At 30.3% G+C, this 27,147-nt stretch overlaps 1 protein-coding gene across 2 annotated transcripts; it reads right to left on the bottom strand.

The window, feature by feature from the left end:
* Nucleotides 1-26,798, bottom strand: LOC143222856 (protein FAM98A). 2 transcript variants are annotated; one of them, XM_076449948.1, is made up of 12 exons: nt 26,550-26,767; nt 24,055-24,110; nt 22,109-22,257; nt 19,426-19,482; nt 18,871-18,948; nt 16,333-16,415; nt 9,342-9,452; nt 5,754-5,951; nt 3,125-3,224; nt 2,681-2,763; nt 2,126-2,219; nt 1-602 (listed from the first exon to the last, which is right to left on the bottom strand). In XM_076449948.1, exons 4-12 carry the CDS (start codon nt 19,457-19,459, stop codon nt 289-291), a joined length of 1,095 nt encoding a protein of 364 aa, XP_076306063.1. In that variant the 5' UTR covers nt 19,460-19,482; nt 22,109-22,257; nt 24,055-24,110; nt 26,550-26,767; the 3' UTR covers nt 1-288. The 2 variants fall into 2 exon arrangements, with proteins under 2 accessions (XP_076306063.1, XP_076306062.1); XM_076449947.1 differs by lacking the exon at nt 24,055-24,110 and having other exon boundaries at nt 26,550-26,798.
* Nucleotides 26,799-27,147: the final 349 nt, after the last annotated feature.

Genomic DNA, 27,147 nt, shown 5'->3' with positions numbered 1-27,147 from the left:
TTTCTTTATGAAAAAACTTCATTTCAAAGTTTTCTTTGACAAATAAATGGCCCTTACAGTTAACATTCAAACATAAAAATCAAATGGGAAATTAGAAGTTTACGAAAGTAATCTTAATTCTTTAATAATTATGCAAGCACTGTTAGTCATCAGCTACTAATGCATGACAATACATCCAGCTGGAAATGACCTCACTGCATTGGTGAATAGTACGTGATTTTATTCTTGCTGTATCTTTACCACTAACACTTGCTGGTTGTTTCTCAGTTGATATTGAAACTACATACATTAGTAGAAATATGGTTGTTGTTGATAGCCACCAAACTGGCCATATCCCCCAAAATGACCACTGTTAGGTGTTTGCTGTCTGAACTGTGGGGGTTCCCCAATTCCTGCTGAATAGCCACCTCTATTACCACCTCTATTTCCATAGTTTCCACGAAATCCACCATCTCTTTGACCACGACCTCTGTTGTCAGACCAGCCTCCCTGAACTCTGTTATCTACCCAGCCACTCTGACCTTTATCTGACCAGCCTCCTTGTACTCGACCACCTCTGTCACTACCTCCTCCTCCACGACCACCTCTTCCACCAGAAAAGCCTAGAATGAATAAACATCAAAACATTTACTTCTGTCTGTAGTTTACATTTCATAATAACAGAAAAAAAAGGCACATTTTTAGTTACTGCATAACAAAAATTAGGTCAATGGATTAAGATATCAATGTTGTTTGAAGAAATCCAGTATGTAGCCATTCTTCAGTGAATGCATATTTATATGAAATTCATAAAACAGATGATTATTTTTGGAGAAAGTTTTAATACTGAGTTTAATCCAAATTTATACAATACATGAGAACCATACATTTACAAGTTAAACATAGCTGCCACCAATATGGAAAAGTGGTGAAAATAATTGTCCTGTATAAACTTACATTATGTTATTAGTTTTAATTTCATACTTTTCTCATCATATATTGAAGCATCACTCTTTACCTAATTAACATGAATTTTTCTATTTTATGCTATGTATGCTTTTATGCCAACAAAAGTGTAACTTGTTTTCACTGTCGATTCAAATGTCTGGTCATTTGATAATGACTGAACAGCTGATATTCAAGCTTCCCGATAACCCTTCTTGGTTGTCTCAGGGTTAAGATTTGATAACTGGGTTGACTACTCTCAGAAAACAATTTTTCTTTAAAACTGGACATAGGTTGCAGTTTCTGGGAAGTGAAACCCTAATTAAAGAATTCTTTGGCCTCTTTACTACAAAACTCTGCCATGGCCTCTTGGATGAGTTCAGATATCTGAATAAGTAATTTAACACAAATGCTCTTCACAGACAGTTCTAACATCCAAATAACACCACAACCACAAAGTTTTGCAGTTAGCACAACAGAATCACAGTCAAACTGGTTACCAACCTATCATAAAGCTCATTTTCAGTTAATAATTCAAAACTAGATGAAGCAACTCTCATCAAGGTTTCAGTGCTAATGTTCCATAATATGTACTCTCATAAGATGTAGTGATGTTAGTATAAATAGCTTGCAAATAAATATTTTCAGTAATTTCCACAATCTCAACAAGTAGACATTATGGTTCAATGATACTTTCAGCAAACTATATTGCTTTACCATACATTTTTACCACATAAAATCTTTTACACTTAAAAATAAACTATTTGTATTAAAAAACAAACAAAGTTTCTATAATTCAGCTTATTGCACAGCAGTGTACCAAGATGAAAAGTAGTATGCACCTTTGAGGATATTTTTGGGTATCAATCAATAAAAATATTTACAGTACTTTCCCACACCTTAAAGCTGTGTTTACCACAGATTAACTACTACAATGAAAATCCAATGTCTTAGAAACTAAATTAACCATAGAATTCAAAAGGTCCAACTGACAAACAAAAGTAAAGGAAAATAATAATTATTCATAATTTTCACCCACAAGATGTACACTGTACAATTATAATTATCTCATAATGCTGTTATATTTAAACTTTACTAAAGCATAACACAAAAAATAAAAAGTATCAAACCATCTCATAGTTGCCAAATGTCTAGTATGAAGTTAACATTGTGCTTATACCCAATACTATAATATACCCACTTCCACCATGGCCACTGTCACTTCTTTTCTGCCAGCTTGGCATTTCTGGAGGTGGTGGCTGCTGTTCTTCTGGTCTTCCTCCACGATCTGGTACCTGGTGAAGTAAGATGATTGATGAAGAGTTACTTTTCACAGCTGAATGTCTACTTGAATTAATTACCCAAACATTTTCCACCCTTCATCAATTTGAAATCTTGTTCCTTCGTAACATAATACTTGGACACTTTTTTTCTAAGATCAACTATATTTAATGAAATACACCAAATTTTTATAATGTCTCCACATTCTTCAGTTTTAAATGAATTTCATTTTTAATATGAAATTACATGGCTACAAAGATATACCTTCCTATTTTTTTTATGCCCACACATATGTGTATCAATCTATTTTCTCACCTTTAGTTCTTATCAAGTCAGCAGTAAGAATTTGGTTTTAAAATTGTGAAATTCAAGAGTTGATTCCTTAGGTTGAAAAGACTCTAGATACAATGTATAGCTTTATGCAAAAACATAATGAACTTAAAATATATATAATTAATAATTTGTTTCTACTTACAGCTCCAATAAGAACTTTGTTGATTGCTGTCTGGGTGTTCTTTCGGACAGAAGCAGAACTTGTTTTTTCAATTATGGCCAAATCTACAAATAAAATCAAATATTTCCAACTCACTTGTTTACTGCCAAAAACTCAAGAATTCATATATTATATAGTGTGCTGTTTTGTTTGTTTTTATAAGCTGATAGTTTAAATTGCAGTGTATCAAAAATTATGTTAGATGGAATTAACGTGTGTTTTAACTTGTTACAAAAACTAGTGACCATAAATTGAGTAGACATTTTCTATTAAACCATTCACTTGTTCCACCACATGATGAACATGAGCTAGTTCTGCATTAATTAGATCTAATTAAAAATAACATTGATTTCCAATTTGTTTCTGACATTTACTCAAGACATGAAAAAGCATGAAATATGAATTTGATGAAAATGATGGGTTTACCTTCCCTAGCTGCCAAGAGATCTGACAAATCAACAGCAGGCTCAATTTTCATCAACTGCCTTCGAGGTTGATAAGTTCTTGAGATAAGGTCCTCCTTGCTCTTTAAATACAAAACTTTAGTGTTGTCACATTCAAGTAATTGGTAATGTGTTAAAATCAAATAAAATACATTTTTATTTAAACTGAACATGCTTGATACAGGAAGTAATGTATTCCACATACATAGATGAAACACAAACAGGAAAGATATTAAACATATGTAACTCATTATGCTTATTCCAATCTTGAGACACTCAAACACAAAATAGTTTGAGGTTCAAAATGCCAATCAACAATTGAAGGAATATGTTACTTGTGTAGGGAGACATTACACTAATACAGTAGTAAAGACACTATTTATAAGCACAATGATTTTATTGTTAAAAACAAACATGTACAAAGGCAAAGGTTCTGTCAAAACATGCAACTTTTATACAATAAATATCATTGTGTAACAATTTTCCAAAAAATATGTCAAACATTTCATATTAATCCTTCTCAGTGTGCAGGAAGGGATGTCACTCAACATCCCCTTTTTCTCCTTCTCACAGTAGAAATATTTAACCAAATTACATGAAACTTAGAAAACTTATTATACAGTATGTGATTTAAGTTACAAAATTCATATAATTTTTTATTTTATAAAATTCCCAGAATTATGTTACATTTCTAAAAAACTATAAATATATAGGCAACTATAAGGCCTAATATCAGTCAAGCAGTGCATTAGGTCTCTACCTCACAGATTCTCCTTCCAATTTCACCTCTGGTGGAAAAGAAATATTCAACATATAAATTAATATACACATATACACAACTGTTAAACAGTTGGTCTGCTGCAAATCCAATAATAAATCCGACAGAATGTCATAACATTATTCACATAACTAAATTAATCTTGGTCACTATATGGTAAAGTCAAATGGACTCAAAACCACATAGATAAAACCTTGTTTCACTTTAAAAATTGTTTTTTTTTTAATGTCACCCATAATGTTTCATTTTACATGTCCACCCAGTTTCAACTCGAATGATGTTAACATTTATTTTGATACTTTATTTTACAGACTGCACTATTTTCAGCTATAAATTGTGAAAAACACAAACTGATAAAAATACATTACTGACCGACAAATGTTACCTGTCAGGATGGCATCAGGTCAGACTAAGTAACAAGATATTTGCTAACAATATTGATAATCAAGACAAGTTTACATATAAAAATATACATCTTCTTTTCAACAATTTATAGATTATTTACACAGATTGTTCTGTATTTAATAAAATAAGAATTCAAGTCAGGTTTGTATCAGTGGAATAATTTGACTTTCATTCTCTAAACCTAACAAGTCTTGCATGTTTTGTCACAGGAAACTTTGAAAAAAATATACTTTAACATTAAAACATTTTCAGGAACAGAAAATATATATAAAAAAAAGACAACCTACTGCATTTTGTTATTATTAGTATTTTCTCACTTATCTACAAAGTCATAACACATTATTCATTCTACAACTGACTTTATTAGTTTATCATGTCCTCTACTATACAGTATTTAGTTTTGACTTAACTATTTTAAAAGCACAACTACATTAGAAGTTGTTCTCATCATATTCTCTAAGGTTATAAAAAAACAGTAGGAATGACAGGCTGTCCTAATGAAATCAAGTTAGAGTATGAAAAGGGCAATAACGTGAGAAAAAACTTGAGAATTACTTTCTAAAGGAAGAATATTTTTACCAAACAGAAACCTATGCTTTGAGATAAGCAGAAGAATTCTAACAAAAATTAATAAATGTATCACAACCAGGAAAAGCTCCTCGGATGCTGTATAAAAATAAATTTGAAATTGTTTCAATTTTTCTTGGCACATTACACTAAATAAATGTTGCAAATTAACTATATCAATAATAAAATAGTTGTGAGCACACAAATTGTTTTAAGAGTTCGAATATTTTATTGATATTTTAAAATTTAATAAGCAGGTATCATCAGGTTCAGAAAAGGTTAAATTTACATTTGTTACAAAAAATAGATTTTAAACACCACATATGTTGTTTTTTTCAAGTATATTTTCACTTGTTACAAGATGATGTCTATTATTTCAAGGATAATTCTTATAAAAGATACAAACTACATTTAAGTTAATCCTCAGATGACTAAATACACTTTTGTGATCTTACATGTAACTGGAGCAGATATTTCAAGAAATATTCAAGTGTTCATGATTGCAAAGAAATATTCCCTAAAGGTTTTTTAACACACCAGGAAAAAATATGGTGTCTACGATTTTCATTACAATAGTTTTCAGTTTCTTTTTATTGTATTTTTAGAAGATAAGAATGTCTTAATGATTATCACCAATATCAAAATATGATTTTCATCTTTCTCATGAAATTAGGTATTCATTAAAGTTAAGGAATACCAAGAAAGAAAAGCTAAATGGTATTACAAGAAAAAGTTAATTCTTAAAGGCTTTTAAAAAAATGTTTTTGTTCTATGTTTGCTTATCTACATGTAAAAGCAAAAGAGCAAATAGTTTTGATTTTTGCTAATACTCAAAACAAAATTAAAATTTCATTTATACTACCTTTAATCTGTCTGCCCATTTGAAAGACTGAATGGTTACATCCAACCTTTTTAGAAGCACTTCTCTCCGCATCATATACTCTTCATACATTTGTTTTTGAAGTTCTTCTAGAGACAACCATTGTTTATCTGTCAAAACGCCCATAAACAAAGGTTTTCCAACTTGATCAGGTGAATACTTGTTTAGTACTTCTTTGATCTAAAGTATGGTGAGAAGACAGATTTCTAAACAACTGTAACTTTGTTTTATGTAAGTTTACAAGTAACTTTAAATTTCTGTTGCTTTTACTGAATACTAACATATTCTAAGCCAATTTTCAAAGGGCACAATACATTTTCATAAATTACTGAAACTTTGATTTTCTTAAACACAAAGGGCTATCTATGATTTTCTCACTCCAGGTATTGAAACCAAATTTTAGCATTATAAGATCTTAGACTTACTGTTGAGCAACAAAGGTGAGGCATTAGTGAAACACTTATGAGACACAGAACCTGTACACTCTGGTTAACATTATGTAGATGTGCCTTAACCCCTTAGCTATGTTCAAATAGACCAGGTTTATTTTACATTTCTGTATGCAAGTTATTAAATATTGAATGAAGTAAAGATGTTCAGTGTACATCCTAAAAATTATTACTGTACATTAGGAAAAGTAAACAATATTTCATATTTAAGTTTCTCTTGACAACTTCATGCTGTTTAAAATATTTACATACTGCTTAAGTACTGTAACTGAAACAATTTAACTTCATATGAACTTTTAGTTTGAGTTCACTAGCATGTTTGTATTTCAATGATATTCATGTGTGTGTGTGTTATTTTTGGGAAGGTTGTGTCAGTATAAATGTGTCAAAAATTGTTAATAATTTCCATTAATGTCTGATAAGAAAAGTTTCACAAAGTAATTTACACTGAACATAGCTTCACTAAGAGGAAATCCTATCTTTGTAATTTTTTGACATTCATTAAAGAAGTCACTGCTTATATAGGTGAGGGTAAGAGAGTTAATTTGATGTGAATTTTAACAAAACATATGAAAAAGTGCTACAAAAAGACTTGTTAAAAACACAAAAAATATACATGTGGGAGAATACGTTTGGTTATCAGACAAAAAATAGCACTGGTGTAAGAGAGCGTAGGATTGTTACAAGTAGAGTTCAGTCACACTGGATTAATATCACGGATCACAGATGGGGTTCCTCAGGTCTGAGTTGTTTGTTTTCATGAAGATGTTGATGTTTTACAAATAATTTAAATTATTTGGTAAGGTAGACTAACAACTGGCAGATGGATTTTAATTATAATAAATGTAAGGTAATAAATTACGATAATTCCTATGCAAGTTACAAGTGTATCTTGATAGGAATAACCCAAACAGTGTTATGAAAGAAAACGATATTGGAGTTCTGGATGACCAGTCTCTTAAGCCATCCAAGCAGGGTCCTGTTGCTAACGGTAAAACAAAAAGGATTTGAGGTTGAATTTACAGAAGTTCTAAATACAAGCCTAAAGAGGCTACATTTACATTTTAGAGGTCACTGGTTAGGCCTCATTTGGATTACTGTAGTCAGTCTTGAGCTTCTTACCTTATGAAATACACTGAAATGTTAAAGAGTTCAAAGGAAGGATACAGAATGATACTTTGGAAGGAAAGGTTGTTATGAAGACAGGTTTAGGACTTTGATAGTTTTCTATTGAAAAAAGAAACTAGAAAGAATCCACTTGAACTGGTTGAGATTAAAAGAATTGATAATGTTGATGGATAATTTATAATTTTTTTGTATGTAATAGCAAGGTAGGAGTCATCTTTATCTAAAACAGTTTTATTTTTATAACATAGTGGTTGGTCTTTGCCTTCGGATGTGGTGGATGTATAAAATGTAAGAGAGGACATTAAGTAGTTTTGACTTTTAGCTTTTTTTTTTGTTTTCTTGAAAGATTTTCCTGGATATGGCAGCATTAATGGATCAACAGTCTCCTTGGTATCCTTAAGTGTTATATGTGCTATTAGTGGGACTTTTCATTACTTTATGCATATATCTTTGTTGAGGGTTAAAATAAGTGCATATATACTACTATTAAGAATTTCCACTGTTATGCATTTCTACTTACATATTATTGTTTGGCATTTCCACTATTGTGTACATACACTTATGTACTACAAATTATAATTTCCACCAGTATGTGTTTTAATATTGTTAAGCTACAGGTAGAGTACCATGATAAATCAAATACATTACAAAGAAAACATACATTTTTACCAATCTGAAATTGTTATCCTTAAATGTAAACACACTGACAATTTAATTAGTATTAATCATGCAGTATTAAGTAATAACATAGGTAACATTTTTCCTTCAGTTCTGTTGATTAAGAACAATTTTATATCCTGTAATAAACTACATTATTAAGATTTAGATATTAAGATAATCAATAATTATTGTAATCTTAATATTTGATAAAAGAAATATTTAAAATATATGGACTTCCTCTCCAAATAGTAATGCACCAACAAAAACCACAAAGTATTATATAAACATTCAAAGGCTTCTTAAATATTGTAAAATTTTAGCACTTTTTGATATATAATAAACACATTAGGTACAAAACTGATCTTTAATGGTTTTGATGAAAAAATTTTAAATTATTTTATAATACACAAAAGTATTTGCATGGGTTTGAAAATTACAACAAACTACAGTATACACAATAAACAGTAATTTATAAAATTTACTGAGGGGGAGGAAATAATCATGATTACTTATATGGACAATTTTATATATTACATAGGATGATTATGTAGTTATATCACATAATCATGATTACTTATATGGACAATTTTATATATTACATAGGATGATTATGTAGTTATATCACATAATCATGATTACTTATATGGACAATTTTATATATTACATTGGATGATTATGTAGTTATATCACATAATCATGATTACTTATATGGACAATTTTATATATTACATAGGATGATTATGTAGTTATATCACATAATCATGATTACTTATATGGACAATTTTATATATTACATAGGATGATTATGTAGTTATATCACATTCCCTACAGATGACTTGTTTAAAAGAGAGTGACTGATAAAAACAGAGAAAACAAGATTCATAAAGAAAATATATTAAGTGTCACACAAGGGGAAATTCAAGATTTGTTTTATAATGCCTTGTGCAATTAGGAACTTAAAACTTGTAAACTATTACAATATGGATTATTAGCTATGATTTTATGTTATACTAACTGATGTAACAAACAAAAAATAAAGTAATAAAATTTTGAATGCAAGAAAAACTTTGTTATGCATAGTAAAGGATACTTGGGTGATAGGGTTAAAGAGTAAACTATTATTAAGGCTTTAGCCTTCAACAGTGAAATTGTATTCAGAATTAAAGGCTACATGACATAACTTCCGAAGTATTGTTTTATCTTGAAGAATGGTACAGTTCAAGCCAAACTTATTCATGAAAAATATCAACAAAAAGTTATTACAACAATGTTTATACAAGTAAAATGGAATTAAAAAGTAAAAACTCTCCTTAAATTAAAGATATTTAGTTACCTTTGCTTCTGCTTTGCTGAACAACATGGCAGGTGTGATATTAACAGGAGGCTTTCCAAACCCTAGAGCTATCAGCATGCTTTTCATGTCTTTAGCAGTAGAACTTTCTTGCTGTAAAAATCAAGAATGGTTTTAACTTCTACTGTATGATACTTTTTGGCATGTGTTAAGATATTAATTTCATTATAACAAAAATTCATACTTATGGAGTACTAAATATGATATTAAAACCACCAGCATATCAATCAGTATATCGTTTTCCTTTGTGATGCCAGATTCACCTGACGAATCATTGTATTATTCAGTACAGCCCATAGTTACCTTAATTTTATCCATTCATTTGTTTTCAGAAATAAGCTCCAAATGTAGTTATAAAGTACAATGATAATTTTTTTATGTGGACAGCCATCTTCATGTATAGACGTGGATGTCTGAGTTTAGAACCATCACATGTCTAGATGGTAAATACAAGATATTAAAATAATAATAGTAACAGCTGCATAATACACTAACCCCTTTGTAACCTATCACATATGGACTGTGATAATAATGGAACAATACATGCAATATGCTTACTGTATCTTCATAAAAATTGGGGAAATGTTAATGATTACACATATTTTGTACATTAAGTATTTCTACTAAAAATTTCTTTTTGTAAGTATTTGAACTCAGATTCCAAACAGTTTGAGTGCAAGATGATTTTCACATTAAATATAAAAATATTTTTTTCATCTTATGCAAATGAAATCTATAACCAAGAACTTAAATATTTTTCAAGGTAAATTTTTAAAATTCATTTTCTCTACCACATTACTAGCTGTAGCTATTATGCACATTAAGTGCAATAAAATATTTAAAATTAAAGAAATAGAAATATGCACATGCCTTTTAATTTTGCATTGAATAACCTTAAATTATTTTCTTTTGACTGTATTGTAATCTTACATTTTCATTGTTTATTTTTAATGTTTTGTCTTTCTTTCCAGTCCTTTCCCATTTATTATTCATCTCACACAGGAAATATTACAGTATTATTAGCATATTCTTTAGCCTTTGGCAAAATGTTCTTACATTCATGTACTATTCCAGCCCCCCATGAACCAAAGAGAAGTTTGAGTTATATAAAACAAATGATTAAACCTTCCAAATATGCATTTTAAAACAAATACTATATTATCAATTAAAAATCAAAACTTGAATACAAATAAACTGTATCTAACTAATAGGTACTGAGGTAAGAAACAACTGAAGGTACTACTGAGAACAAAGCAGCAAATAATCCTATCAGTAGTTTAATAGGTCAAACATCAACTCTAAGAGGAGAGCATGTTTTATAAATATCCATGATCATTGCAACTCTACCATGAGACTTAGGGACTGATTCCAGATGTAGGAGGAGAGCACACCTCTTGTGTATTAAGAATTAGCACTGAGTGTGGTATTCTCAACTCTACTGAACACAGTGGCTTGCAGGAGGACTCCTGATATATAGATATTTATTGCTTTTGTACAGCATGCTCATTTCTACTCAAATAAACAGATTCTATGGAACAGACTATTTGCAGGAGGAGGGCACAATATCACGTTGCATTAGTCCAAACGTAATGCTTTTAACTAGATAGGTTCTAGTTATACGAGAGGGCAGATTTGTGTACTGTGTTCTTAGATCAACTACAGTAAAATGGTTGTAGCTGCAGGTGGCCAAGTGATGTATCTAAGTGTCTCATCTCACTTCTCACCATATTTATACTCCTTGTTTTAAACACAGAAGTTGAGTTTCAATTTGTGATCATTCTCCATAATCCACCACCCCAGCAGCTTGGAGCAGGTTGAATGGTAAGGGTCTTCTCAACTCCACTCAACAAGATTGGGGAAGGAAAGGGATTTCTGAGAAGGTTTCTGAATTATCATCATTCCTCCTGTCCTGAAAGGTCCTTTTACTGGGAGCAGTAAAACGGGTGACTGTAAAAAACTGTTAAAATTGAGTATGTACAATCCAGAGTAGTGAGCAGAATAGTCTGCTAATGGTAACTATTCCATGAGAGTTTATGGAATAGGTGTAGTTTGAATTAGACAACAGATTAAATATAGACATACAGCAACTCATACCAAGAGATTATCTCAAATGGCCTTGCACAACATCCCATTTCACAGTAGGCACAAGTACAGTTACAGTAGATGGTAAGAGTGTTTTCCATTAATCTAATTGATACAGGTTTTGGATAAGTATAATCTGGGAGGTATCACCAATCATCTTCTATGGCCCTTGAGAATAAAAGAGGGTCAGAAAAATAGTATGTATTCCTCTGAAAGATGGTGATTGAAGAATGACAATCTGTGAAACATAAAACTTTCAGGAAAGAAAACAACCAAAAGGTAAAGAAAAGGAGATAACAGTGGCAAAAAGGATTAAAGAAGAGCATGTCCAACCAAGAGTAAACTCTGCCACTCAACTGATATAGTGTGGGCTAGCCAAAGAAAGCAGCCTGTCACCCAGATTGAAGCTTCCAACAAATATACACAGTCTCAAGGGTATAATTATTGCCAAGAAAACAAAAAGCCTTCAGACAGAAGCTTCAAAAACAGTTCAACCAAAGAAAAATGTGGAATAAACTAAGTGGAACATAATCAAGTGAGCCACAAGTAGGGGTAGAAAAGAGAACATGCCTGATGAAGAGAGAGATGGTCAATAGCATCGACTCGGAGTAAGCCCTTGCTCAGCATTCAAGTGTTGGGAATCCTACCCTCACTGAGAAAAGTACCTCAATAAAATAAAAGATAAGCATCAAAGATTAGAGAAATATAATGTGATAGGAACTAAGGAAATGCAGGAAGAAAGACAGTTACAGTCCAGGCATCATGACTAGTCCTAAGAGAGGCTCACAAAAGAGGATAAAGGACCACAATAAAGCAAAATCATAAAACTTTGATAAAGTAATTTTTGTGCCCTTCAACTTCAATCATAAACTTGGAAATCAAACCCCTCTTGTCATTTAATACTATACTGTTTATAGTCAATAAAAAGCAAAGGTTTTAATCTATCAAATGAAGTATTAAGTTACATTATTTTCCATAGAGAATTATCTATTTCACTTCCAGATCACATTTTATTCCTATGGAAAACACATCAATAAGCATAACAAAATTTTTAATAACTTTTGTTACACAATTAGAAAGTCAGAAAAATTGTGACAGCTACAGGACATTGCTTTCTGAACATGATTATGCTGCATTATTTAATTAAATCAAAACTATTATGTACAGTATTATCATTGGTATAAAAAGTAAGGTTAAACTGTATCAACAGTCAACAGCAAAATATAACTATAAAAGAAGACCCAAGTAAGCAATGTATTCTTTATTAATTACAAACATTTTAGGTCAAATGAGTTAAAATAGTAATAAACATTTTTTTAAAAAGGTATGCTGTTGAGTAACTTGCAAGCAGCCAAAGGTGTTATGTTGTTCAATGTGGTAATGTAATGTCAGCAGTATGTTCTTGTGATTTACAACTTGCATGGTGAGAGTGTTAGTTTCAGACAATTCAAAAACCAGTAAAATAATACAATTTAAGTATAACCAGATTATATCTATTATAAAACTATTTAGGATAAACAAATGTAGTTCCACATTAAAATTTAGTCATTTTAAAAAGAAAAATTTAGATTTTTTTTTAGTGGTTACAAGGTCAAATTGACCAACCTTTGAGTTATGGTAAAACATTGAGAGATACAAAAGTTTTATTGAAAAAACACATCTGAAATTTACTTAGAAAATTTTATATATCATGCAAATGAAATTTTTCAGATGAATATTTTTAACCTTAACAAGAAAGTCACCTTTGTACTGAGAGCAGTCAACACTTTGGTTCCATTTGTTTGGAGAAATTTTAAGTGAAAATATTTCATTAAAAATTCTGATTTTTTTGTCTATAAAAATCTTAATTACTGAAAGCTTGTAAACATTTTTGAAGATATGTAAAACATACTAGAAGTTATATTATGGAACTATAAAGATTAATTTGGAGTCACAAACTCAGACAATGTGGCTCAGCCCATAGAGAGTGTTAAATACATTTTTATTTTAAAGAAAAATGTACCTGTACCTTTGAATATGTTTATGTCTTAATGTCTAACCCTATTACAACAAGAAAGGGTTCAAAGGCCATGTCATGGCATTTGTTGACTTGCATTCAAACTTTTATAGAGCTCCTATTTTATGAATTGACATCAATAAGTTTAGAATCAAATTGTAGATTATAATTCAAACTTTAATAGGAGTTAATTTCTCAATTTAAAAGTAAACATTAAAAACACATGTAAATACAGATTTTGAGTCACATAGTTTGTGATGTCAATATACCAAGCCTATAATTTTGTAAAAATTAGAAAAAAATATTGATATTGACAAACTAAACAATAAAATAAACCTTTTTATTTTGCTGATATATGGTGTATATACTGAATTAAACACAGTGAACCTATTCAACTCTTTCCATGTTTTTTGAAACAGTCCCTCATATACTCTTACTACAGTATATGACATGTGAATAACTAATCAACAGCTTTGGAATGTCCCCAGAGTGGTTTTCTCAGCCATTATAATTTTTGAAAAAGTTACTGTGTTCTTTTGATCCAAGTTAAGAAGGCTGGTTGTGTCTTTAGTCTGCTCAAAGTTTCATGTTTAAAATTTAAATAAAATATCAGTTATTAAGCTTAATAACTTAGTGGAATTCTATGGTATCAGTGAAGTTATTATTTTGGGTTCATTGAACTGTATATACAAAACCTAAAAAAAATCTGACATCCTCCAAGTGCAAAATGTTAAAAGGCTTAGCAAGCTATGTCCAGCAACAATGAAGTGTAAAATTCATAGCAAGAAGAGATAATTTTTTGCTTCCTGATTTGTTTTATAGTTTAAGAAAAATAAGTTTATAGTAATTTATTTATAAATAGTAATAATCTATATACTATAATGTATGCTAATTGAAATGTGACTGTATATTACAAAATATTAGTCCAATAAAACAATTTAAGCTACCTTTTGTTTATGTTATACCAATTCATATAGCATAAGTCTGTAGCTAATAATCCACATTTTAATAATATTTAAGTTTTAAGTTCTTAATTTTATTAAGCAATATTAAAAGAAATTTTGAAATTCTCCTAGTGTAAGAAATGTGACATTTTTCTCTAGGCATTTCCTCTTCTTTAATTTATTCATCACCTCTCCACCAAGTAAAAAACTGAACTTCAATTACTTATTACAAAATCATCATTGCTCAGACAAACCACGATTTTTATAATATCTTTCAATCTTGTTATAGAACCATCAAATCGAGTATCAGACCTTTCTTTCTACATCCACCTGTCACACCCGCTTTTTCAGGATTTGCTAATAGTTATTATAGATTTAATATTACATTATTTATATCAAACATCAAATGACATATCATATTAAAGTGATTTCTGAACAGAGAATTGTCAACATCTCTATTAGTATAAGCTTCATTCTCACAGAAAACACATTTACTAACTTAGATAAATTTGTAATGACTCTTTTGTATAGTTAAAAAGTCACAACAATTGTTACAGTTACATGAGATTGTCTGTTGTTTGCATGTTATTTTCTTTTCTTTGGTGCATTAGTTAATTAAATAAAAAATTAATGCACTACTACTATTAGTATAAAAAGGAAGGTTTAAATGTCATCAACAACTGACAACAACAAAAGGGTCCAAGTGAGTTACTTTATTTCATTGTTTTTTTTTAAACAAGTGTTCATTATTATATAAAAATAACTAAAATGTAAGAATAAGATTTTTTTTAGGTTAGTTGAGGTTAGATTACAGAAAATAAATAAATTTTCACGAGGCACACAGGCAAGCAGCTTGTGATTAATGTGATTTGATAGCATAATATAAGCCCCACAATTCCCCAAATGATTTACAACTTATGACAGTATTAATAGTAGTTAGCCACAGTTCAAGGGCCAATAAAACAATAAAATTTAAGTATAAATTGATGTATACTGTTACCAGTTTTATGTTATTAAGGATAAATGATTGCAATTTCCTGCTACAATTTGAAGTCATTCTAGATAGAAAACAAGGGGTAATTTAGATTTAGATTTTTTGGTCTTCAAAAAGTAGTTCAAACTGATCAACCTTGTATAAAGTTGGGGATAGATGAAACAAATAAAACAGTTTTAAAATTTATTAAAGAGGTTTTACAGATTATGCAAAAGAAATCCGAGATTTGGGGGAGGAGGAATAGTATTTTTAATCATGACATAAAAATCGCTTTGCACTCAGACTAGTAACAAAACAGATTAGATAGTTGCAAACAAATCATTAGTGGAAAAATACTCCATTAAAAGACTGGGTTTTTGTCTACAAAAGTCTTGTAATCTTTCCAAAATTCTATCAAATTTTGTGAAGATACAACATACCGTACTATTGGGTTGAGGAATAATTCGTGAGCGTTTTTTCAAGTTAAAAAAATATATTCATAAATGAAATGCTTTCGCAAAATATTTCATGTCATTTGGTAGATAATTCTTTGCTCTATTAGATGGTGTGTTTGATTTTCATATGTCTTTAATTTTTGCTTTCATTTTCAGCTCATTAAATGGAATGTCAAGTGGACAAAATCGAGCGTTTTCGACACCATCTGCTTTTCGCATTTAATATCTTGCAATTTCGTTTACAACAATGCATACTATATACCTAGGTATTACATGAAATAAAGTATCATAAATGTTTTGGGTGTAATGTGTTCATGCATTGAAGTATTGTATAGTCTTGCATGTAATGCTTGAATGAAATTATTTTAAAACGCTCACGAATGATTCCTCAACCTAATAAAATTTATAGTATAAATATTTAACAAGTGCAAACGTGTATGTGGTTTTGGTATATTATAGTGAACACACTGCAAAAGGGTAAATATTTTATAAAATGCAAAACGATGTATTTTCTTTTACTTACCATTTTTACCTGCATACCACTGTTCTTTCCCCCACTTTGCACATATATCATTCGAGCTGCTTGGACTTCAGAACAAAGAAAATCTAAAGGAAAACATTCCATTTAAGTAAATAAACATTTTTTGGTTTACACTGTGAATTAAGGAAACAAGGTAATAGAACAAATATGGAGTAAAACTGCTCACAAACTAAAACTTCATGACCTGAAAACAAAATTTTTGATACTACCTTTTGTAAACTTATTAGAGTTTAAAAATTACATTTACTTCCAATTATCAATACGTGCATAAGTAATACCAAACATCTAAATACACTGCTGGCCAAAATCTTAAGGACAATGAACATAAAGAAAAAATATTCATTTTGCATCGTTAGACTCAACCACTTATGAGTAGAGCTTCAAAAGATGAAAATAAGAAAAGGGAAAATAAAAATAAACCTTTTAGCATTTAATAGGGAAAATGTGAACACTATAAAATTAGCCTAACTAAATACTAGCCAGTCAAAAGTTTAAGACCATACCAAAAAGAAGTCCTAAACAGGGTAGGAAATACCCAACAAGAGGTCTCAGTAGTGAGTTGCACAGCCGTCATTGTGAATAACTGCAAACATTCACTTTGGCATGGTTGATATAAGCATATGCAGAAAGCTGAATGGAGTGTTATTCCAAGTGGTGAAGATGGCTTCACGAAGATCATGCACTGTTTGGAATTTACATCCATTTCTATAGAGTTTCCTTACCATCCACCCCCAAACATTTTCAATGGGGTTCAGTTCAGGCAAACATGCTGGATGGTCCAAAAGAATCATGTTATTCGCCATGAAAAAGTCCTTTGTCCTGCAGGCATTGTGGATTGCAGTGTTGTCCTGCTGAAATATCCAGTCATTTCCACATAAGTGAGGGCCTTCAGTCAATAAGGATGCTCTCTCCAACATGCCAATGTAGCCAGCTGCTGTTTGACACCCCTGAATAACCTGAAGCTCCATTGTTCCATGGTAGGAGAAAGCACCCCAGATCATGATGGAACCTCCTCCACTGTGTCGTGTAGAAAATGTCTGCGATGGAATATCCTTATCGTACCAGTAACGTTGGAAGCCATCTGAACCATCCAGGTTAATTTTTTTCTCATCAGAGAACAAAACCTTCGTCCACTTTTCTACGTCCCATGTTTGGTGCTTCTCAGCAAAGTTTAACCGAGCTGTTTCGTGGTGTGGAAGGAGGCGTGGCCTTTGAAGACGTTTATGGTTTTTAAAGCCTTTCTCTTGTAGATGCCACCTTATTGTTCTTGAGCTGCATTCTGCATCCGTAAGGGCCTTAATCTGTTCGACAATCGGCTGGTGTCTTGCTGGACAACCCATCAAATCCTCCTGCTTAATGCCAGTGAAATTTTCTTAGGTAGACCAAGTGGAATTCTCACTTCAGGGTCTTTTAAGACATTTGCAACAGCAGTTTTACTATGCCCAATCTAACCAGTGATGACACATTGAGAGAGACCTTGCTTTTGCAGTTCGACAATTCTGTCACGTTCAAACTCTGTCAACCATTTTAGCCTTTGCCATGTTTTTACCTAATGTAACACAGGAGATGTCAGTAGGAGATGTTGACAATGCTAATGCTTGAACACAAATGACTAAATTTCGTTACATGTTTACCGATTAACGCTTCGTTTCTGTATGGTCTTCAACTTTTGACCAGCTAGTATTTAGGCTAATTTCATAGTGTTCACATTTTCCCTATAAATGCTAAAAAAAATTTTTATTTTTGTTTCCCCTTTTCTTATTTTCATCTTTTGAAGCTCTACTCAAATCAGTGGATGAGTCTAACAATGCAAAATGCATATTTTTTCTTTATGTTAATGGCCTTAAGATTTTGGCCAACAGTGTATCTTTATTGTTAAAAATATCCATACAAATACATATTTTGAATGTACAAGTATTGCTATTTTTAATGTGCCAGCATAACCCACAGGCAATTAAAGTAATTACTGTGACTAGTTGCCATTTTCTTAACAAATTTAGGCTCAAAACATGTAGCTAAATACAAAAAGGATACAGAAATCATTTTTCACAATTACAGTTATATAATGTTGGGTGATGCAACTGAGTAACTTTAGGCTCATTGTCAAATGGCTGCTAGTTCAAGGATGACCTGTGTCATGTGCTTGTGCCAAATCAGGAATTTAACTTAATAGCTGTATTTATGTAACCTTTTAAAACTTGGATGTTTAAATAAAGATATAAAGTGAATTGAAATAGTTATTTGTAACTTTCTGTTTGTAACAAAATATTCTATAATATTTGTGTACTAGATCAAAGTAAATGTATATTCAACAAGAAGATAGCCTGGAAAATAAGGGTGTGTCTTGTACAGTCAAACTAGTAAAACTGATAAATTACTGGTTATAAATTACAGTATTTTTTGGTGTGTAAGACATGCTTTTTTTTAATTGAAAAAAAAATATGGTATTTTATTACAATACTAGAATCATATCCATAAAGTACATTTACTACATTGTAGATGAAAGTAATTAAGTCTTACCTAAAAGAGTAAGTCTACTCTCTTTTGTTAGAATCCTTTGACTAATAGGTCCTTCCACCATTGACTGGTATGGACAACCTATTTGGGTGAAAAGGAAAAAATTGAAAAAAGCACTTTTTAAGTGATACAAACAGACAATACATCTATGCTGGTGGTATGTAAGATTTTCATAGCACTTCCTGTCCCATCTAAACATGCAGTTTGTTGCACCTCTCAACTCAGTATAACCTATGTGTTAATTATTCTTAGAATACTACTTAATTAACATTTTTAAAGTTTTGAAACTTTAGTTTTAAATCTGTACTTTCAGATATAATTTATATGTTCCTATAGTCATATAAAATCTCTTATCTGTTACTGAATAATTTTGTGAAGAAAAAATCTTTTTTATTAAAACCTGCACATTTATATCTTACATTAATAAACAGTCTAAATAACAACAGTAACTATTCTATCCTAACATAATTAAAAATAATAAATGGGGTCTAATTTTATATACAGAAGAAAAATTAATAATAAAAGCTAGTTAAAAGTGCAAATACTTTTGAAACTTACCAATTTCTTTCAAGAGTGCACTCAATTCCAACATGAAAGAACTGGCATCTTCTGGATCTGTTAATACAGTTTTCCAGGATAAAGAACTATACCATTAAATATACAGTAAGCCTATTATACATAAAATTTTTTGATGTCACACATTGTTTCTGTGCTTACTGAACTGTTTTTACAATTACTTTTATCCCAAATTATCAACTTCATCTAACTCCAAATTTAGGTCATTTCAAAATTTTACCATAAACCCAAAGAAAAATGAAGTTAGATGTTTCTTCTTTCAATTTAAATGTTTGAATATTTCAGAGTAAAAATATATAAGAATGCTCTATACTGCTACATTTACCTGCATCTAATCTACTTAACATAAATAATACAAATGTTTGGTATTTAATAAAATCAAAACTAACTTTTTTTTTAGCAACAATTAATTTGTTATGTGAAAGATAGTCACAAAATGTCAGGTGTTTTAAGACTTTCAGTTATCAAGTTTAACAAGTTTTTCTGATATTCTGTAGAGAAAACACCATCTTATGCTCATAATTTCTTTGAAACAAAACAGTTACTAGAATAATTTATACTGAAAGATGTTTACAACTTTTTAATAACCTGTTGTAAGCAAAACTAACATTTTCTTCACATACAATATAATATAGTATGTTCACTGCAATTACTACATCCTGTAAAGTTAAAAACAATGACTGGTCCAGGTGATTGCTGTATTATTAGCAATCAGAATGATTTTGAATAAATATTTTTTATTTCTAAATCACCAGTTATTTTATTATTAAGCCTCAGAAAGAATACATAATTTAATACCTTGATACAAGAAAACATTCAGTCAAAAACAATGGAAGTACACACACAGTCCACATGATGAATTTATCATCTAAAAATATGCTGCCCATTATCTGTTTCTTTCATGAAACAAGTGTCCCTGATTAGTATAATGTGCAAAAAAACACAAGCCAGAAGGTAATATATGATCACCACCAGAACTTAAAACCAAAACAAACATAAATGAAATAAAGTAAAACAAATAACTTCTACTTCAAAATCTAAGTTTTATAGATTCTAGAAAATCCACTTAATTAAGAACACCCAAGACAGCAACAGGTATGTTCTTACAATAGGTGATGCTGTAAAGACAAGATAAACATTCATTGTTATAAGAACTGCATGAACCATAAAATACATTTTATATATGCTGCAAAACTCAATTATTAAACAGAGGATTGATTCTTTTGGATGTAACTCAAGTGAAAGGAGCAATAAGATAACACAGACTAGTATATTTTCAAGCATGTCTATGATATTAAACAAATAAGGCTACCAATTGAAATTAAAAAAAATATATCGTCTGCAGTCACAACAGTAACAAAACAAAATTAAACAGAGCAAAATGTGAAATATTAAAGAAAATTGGTAGGAAAAATGAACAAATTGAAAATATTTGAAGTATCATTATTAACAGTCAATATTTCAAATGTTTGTTGCACCAAAGCCTGATGGATAAATTGAAATACAGAGAATAGTGTGCAGAATAATATGGTTTTGGTAATAATGTTTCTAAATACTGCAGCTCCAAAGGTTACTGGGACAAGTTGCAGTAAAACCATAATAAAAGTTTAATCTGGATTTGGACTGACTTGTTCTCTTCAACATTTTATTAATACAGGTATAAAAAGATGGAACAAGTATGCAAAAAATGAAGCTCTGGTGCAAAGACAAAATACAAGTGGAAAACCTTTAAAAGAAAGACTTAAATCTAATCAGGTTTTATTTGAACCACTCTGTGTGAAGTTTTTTGAAACACATTTACATAATTGCTAAGTTGAACTACAGTACTGTCAGCTTACCAAAACACATCTTTACAAAATGCAGAACAACAAAAACAATTGAAATTGCAAACTGTATTACAATTTTCTTAAATACAAAAGCTGGCTCAAGTTATATCCTAATGTTTTCATTTAAAAGACAAGACTTTCCTTGTCTTTCAATCTTAAGCACATAAAATTAATTATGGTGACACCTACAACAGATGATTTGATATTTCTAAAGAAACAATTATTTCTGCCTCCAGATTATATACCAATTCCAACTTCCGTTACATCATACTGGCTTTCTATGTGATTGAATCTAAAGTGAAGATGGAAAATTTGAATATGAATCAATAACACTGAAAAAAAGATCCTTCATTGAAGGTAAACATGCATGACAAAGAGCTTAAAGGTGAGAGTTTTTTCAAGTGTGGTATAAGTGCAATTTTAATTCATTCAATATAAAAAATACTATCATTTTTAAGCCTGTTGTAACATGACAGAAGCCTAACACGTTTTATCAGTAATAAAACAATTATTCCTTACAGCTGTTAATTACAAAAGTCTTGTATACACTATTTTCAATGGTAAATTAGTGATTGAGAATAGTATCAGGACTTTTTCAGGTATTCTTTCATCAAAATTATGTAGAATCCTGAAATTAGGTAAATAAATTAATTTTTATAAAATCCTTTGATTAGAAATATAAAATTGATAGCCATAGTGAAAGGCCTAAAGTAAGGTATCCTGCAGTGGTTGTTTATTCTGGGCAACATTCTGAGGGCAGATGAACTCGGTTTCCTGCGTTGCTAAATATTTCTTTAGAAAGACCTGTTTACTCTTGCAAAACAAACAAAAAAACTTACCTGTTATAGCATTCACATGTTCTTCCAACCTTGAGAGAATGTTTAACTCATTTGACAACCATGCTACAACCTGGGTAAACTCAATAGACTTTGGACCTCCTTCTATAGCTTTCTGTAGATTATCACTCTCTAGCAATGGTCCAGAATACCTGTTCAGGTAATTTTTAAAATATGCAAGATACTATGGTACTAGTATTTCTAAATTGGACTATAACAAAAACCATTTCAAACAAATACAAAAGTATCCAAATAATAAAAAAAAGGAAAGTTAATTATTCACTTCACATACAAATTACTCTGATAATTAAAAAGTAAAAATCACTATCACAATGGTGAATGTAACAAGGCTTTCAAATATAAATATCAGGTTTTTAAATTAAATATTACAAGTTTTTGTCAATTTCTTTCAGGATATTGACTGTCCAACACACAAAGTAATTTTAATATTAAAAAACCTTCATGCATCAAAACATTTTCAAAATTCAGATGCAAAATATTTATAACCTACAGTTAATTATCAATTTTTTTTAGAAAAACTATATTTGTTATTTTCACTTCTGTATCTCTGTAAGGATTGGTTCAATTTGACCTACTTGTATAATCTCCATACAAAATTAGGAAATAAATATATTTTGCAGATTATAAGATACTCCAATGCAAAAGACACACTGAAATGTTAGAAGGTAATATTCAGAAAAAAGTTTGAAGTGGAATACTACAATATTTATGCCAACAAAACCTAACCTTTTCTGTAACTTTTTTGCCCAAATGATAATATTCACTGAAAAAATAACACAAAGAAACAAGTTTTAAATATACAACAAATCTGCTAATAGATTTAATTCTCTACCCATCTTCAAACCTGGAAAAGTAACCAGTTTTGTCATCTATCTAACAATCACTATTACAGTCACTGATACCATCAAAATCATCAATGCTATTGCTCCACTTGTAAAGAAGGTCATCTTCTGTACTGTCCATTGCATTACCAATAGCACATTTCTTGAAGGACTTGATTGTATTTGCCTTTACTACTTTTCCATGCAATTTTAAAGATGTGACACACCTTTGCAAGTTTTATTTCACACAACCAGTGGATGTAAATCCATGTGGAACCTTTACCTATTGACCCCATTTGTCCTTCATAAAAGCTTTGAAGAGCTTATTAATCAATACATCCAGTGGTTGTAGTTGGTATGTCAGACCTCCTGGAATGACAGCAATTTGTATTTCTTGTTACTGTACTTTTCTCTTCATTACCTCAGTTTTACAAGACCTAAACTGGCCCCACACAACAGAGCTGGTTTCCTAAGCTAACCACATGATCTTCTTTCCCAAACTTTAAGCCAAAGTTTGACTCTATCTTCAACACTCACCCTTTCCAGTGAATGTGAACAAAGATTCTCACTGGAATTTTATCCTTTGGCAGTTTTTTTGTTTAAAAATCAGAAGTTGTGAGAGTTAAGTTCTATCAACACAGCATTAAAGAATGGTAGAAAGTCCTATACAATTGCTTACCAATTAAGTGAGAAAAATTAAAAGAAAGTGATCTCAGTATCATGTTAATCAAAATAGGTTTAGGGTAGACCTAGGCTTAGCATAAGCTGAACACCGACCTTTGCTATTTAAGACACATGGAAATTTTGTATTTTTTAAAAATTAAGTGTGTCTTACAAGCCATAAAATATATTGATTTTTACCTTTCTAAAATAACTATAAATTTAACACAAAATTGAAAATGTTTAGCATAAATAGCTTAAATGTCATAAAATAATGGAGGGCATGAAACAATATTTCTTTAGGTTTTGTGTTTTTTATATGTTTGAAATAACCAAAAAAATAATAAATTACTATATCAATTCCATTATAATCTAAAAGCTGAGTAAATAAGCTGCATTTAGGTCTAAAAAATATGAAATTTTGACTGGACTAAAAATGCAACTTACCAGTTTGGAAGATTGTATTGTAAGAACTAATATGACATCACAATACTTGAAAACATCTGAAAAAGCCACAAGTGTGAGATTCAATTAGTTATTCAAATGTCTTAGGCTGAAGTGTATCTAAATGGAAAGAGGTGAGTAGGGCTTTTCAGGTGATGCACGTATTTCACACTTGAAGTTAAGTATATTTAAGACCATAACAAAAAGGCTGGATCAGTATGGTTTTGTTAGTGAATACACGAGTAAAATCTTTTAACTGGAATTACATAAGACCTGATCAGTTTAATGAGAAGATCTGTAATGATTCAAGAGTGCAGCAGATAAAATTTTAATCATATCTTAATTTTAGACATTTACATTTGGACACTTTAGTGTCAAACAGTGAGGGTGATAGATTTTAGGAAACTGTTCAAGACTGTTTTCTTCATCAAATGGTTTGAGAATTGACTTGAAAGAATGCAATATTAAATTTATTACTGACCTACAATGTGGATATGGTCAAGGGGATAAAGTGGGAGAAACTGAGTACAAGTTGTCACGAGGGTGGTATTGCATATTGAGATAAGAATAATGGTAGTTTTGTCCCAATTTGAGAGGATGAGACTGGGTTAATTGGAAATGCTTCCAAGATGTGGGATGTTTTTGAAAACAAGTTGTTCCATATTTAAAATAAGCATGTTTCACAGAGTTATAAAAAGAAAAGGGGGTTATTGCAAATTACAGACCAGAGTGACTCATTGGAAGTATTATGAAACAAATTAAATATACTAATCACAAATTTAAAAAGTTTTAGTTAACAAGTAAGATAGAAGACTTGAAATATTATAGAAAATCAAGATAGCTGGTTAAAAGTCTACTACAAAATAATTAAAAAAAAGACATTAAAAAATTAGCTGAAAATATTAAAACAATGAAGATTTCTTTGAATACAGTAAAGGTAAAAATATTATTAGAATGGTAGTTTAAGAGATTCTGAAAGAAAGGTTATTACAGCAGATAACAGGATGATTGAGTTCCTAAATTTATTTTTCAGTTTTCACTAGAGAGAAAGAGAACAGCATTCCAAATCTTTAGAAATTAATTGTGGGAAATATAACATATGTATAAACTGTATATCCGTTTCAAAACTGTCAGAGTTTAAAATATGACAAGGCTCTCCAACTAGATAAAAGTTTTCCATGGATATTAAAAGAGGTTTAAGACTGCATTAATAACATCCTTACCAAATGTTTTGAGACCTTGAGTAGTTAATAGGCAGATACTGGAAGACTGGAAGTTAGCTAATGTTACATCTGTTTCCAGGGGAGAAAGGGGAACAATTCAAATAATGTAAGGTAAATTAGTCTTACTTCTGTGTTGGTTAAAAGTTTTGGACAGACACATACTAAATCTTAACTCATAAATCTTGAACTTTTTCAAGGTCACTACTTAGGTTGATAATCATAAAACTGTAAATTTGTTGTAGCTGAATTTCAGAAAGCTTTCACATAAAATAACTGAGTGTAAGTGATAAGTCAGCTTAAAGAATAGAGTTTGTTAAAGAAAAAGAGTTATAATAACTGGAACTTAGTTACACTGTATTGGATTTGCAAGGGGTATCTTGGAGTTTATATTAACAATAATGATTAAAGGGTGGTCAACAAACAAGAAGTTTCTTGGTATTATAACTGTGTTAGTAATTAACATTGAGGAAAATACTACTGATTTACAAAGTACTTTAAATCAATATAAATAAATACTATAATATAAATTTATGCTAAGTATCAATTAAATTGGTAGTGCATATAGGCTACCTTAATTTAAACAATAATTATCACCCTGATGGAAATGAACTATTGAAGAAAAAGTTCTTGATATTTTGGTTGATCAGTCTCACATATTCCAGACATTATGCTAGTGCCAGTAGAAAGGTAAATTAGTTTTTGTTGTAATCTAAAAAAACAGATATCTCTGATTTGGCCTAATTTATGTTCAATCAGTTTTGGTTGATCAGTCTCTCATATTCCAGGCATTATGCTAGTGCCAGTAGAAAAGTAAATTAGATTTTGGGTGGTAATCTAAAAAACAGATATCTCTAACTAGGCCTAATTTATGTTCAATCAGAAACCTTCCTGTAAGAGTGATGTCAGATTGTTAGAAAGCAATGAATTACAGGAGAGTTCTCAGATGTTTACTGGGATAAGGCAGGATAGATTTTTTTTATAAAAGGTAACGAAATGAAATGATTCATCATCTTTTTTCATGTTTAATGGAAAAAAGAGGTGAGACTATGAGGCATATATTTAAAGCTTGGCAGGATTAGAAGTAGTTGGCAAATAATGTAGTTTTACTTTTCAAAAAGGTAGTTAGCTTTTGGAATATACGACCTTTAGACATAGAAGATGCAACAAGATTAAGAAAAGACTTCATGAGTATTTAAAAATCAGGGCTGGATATAATCAGATTCATAGTATTATTTGATTGATGACTTAGGCCTAAACTAATTAGCTAGCACTCACCCAAGATCGTTTAAAGACCCCAGAACATCATCAAAAACTGAGACTGTATCCATTATATTATTATGCTTTCTATTTAGAAATGAGATAAATTTATATTATGTTAAAAATGCAATCTCTGTGCTTTAAATTTTACACCAATCTATTTCACAAAATTCATATATAAACCCCATCTCTACCTATTACTAAACATCCAGTGCCAATGCTACACGGATGACACTGATCTTTTCTAGAAAAACTCCCCCACACGTATACATACGAAAATAACGTAATAAGATATATAATATTAACAAAAACATATGCTGTCTGAAAAGTTAACACGTATAAGTGGGACAGATTTACTGTTTTATCAAAATGGTGAAAAAATGAAGTTATTAAATTTGGTTATCAGATTATGTGGCAAACATAAATGTTGGCACAATGGTTTGTTCAAACTTCTTGCCCCAAGAGTTAATTATTATTTCTCTCAATTTCCGAAAACATATTATCATAAGATAAACTACGTTTTATTTTTCCCAATAATTAATTTCTATTTTAGTGCTTCATTCTTTCGTTGTTTAAGATATCATTGTTTAATTGAAGTTTTAATCAACTTCTAACT

Source organism: Tachypleus tridentatus, chromosome 8 (assembly GCF_004210375.1).
Source record: "Tachypleus tridentatus isolate NWPU-2018 chromosome 8, ASM421037v1, whole genome shotgun sequence".
Classification (NCBI taxonomy): Eukaryota; Metazoa; Arthropoda; class Merostomata; order Xiphosura; family Limulidae; genus Tachypleus; species Tachypleus tridentatus.
This window is presented reverse-complemented; position numbering and strand designations above follow the sequence as displayed.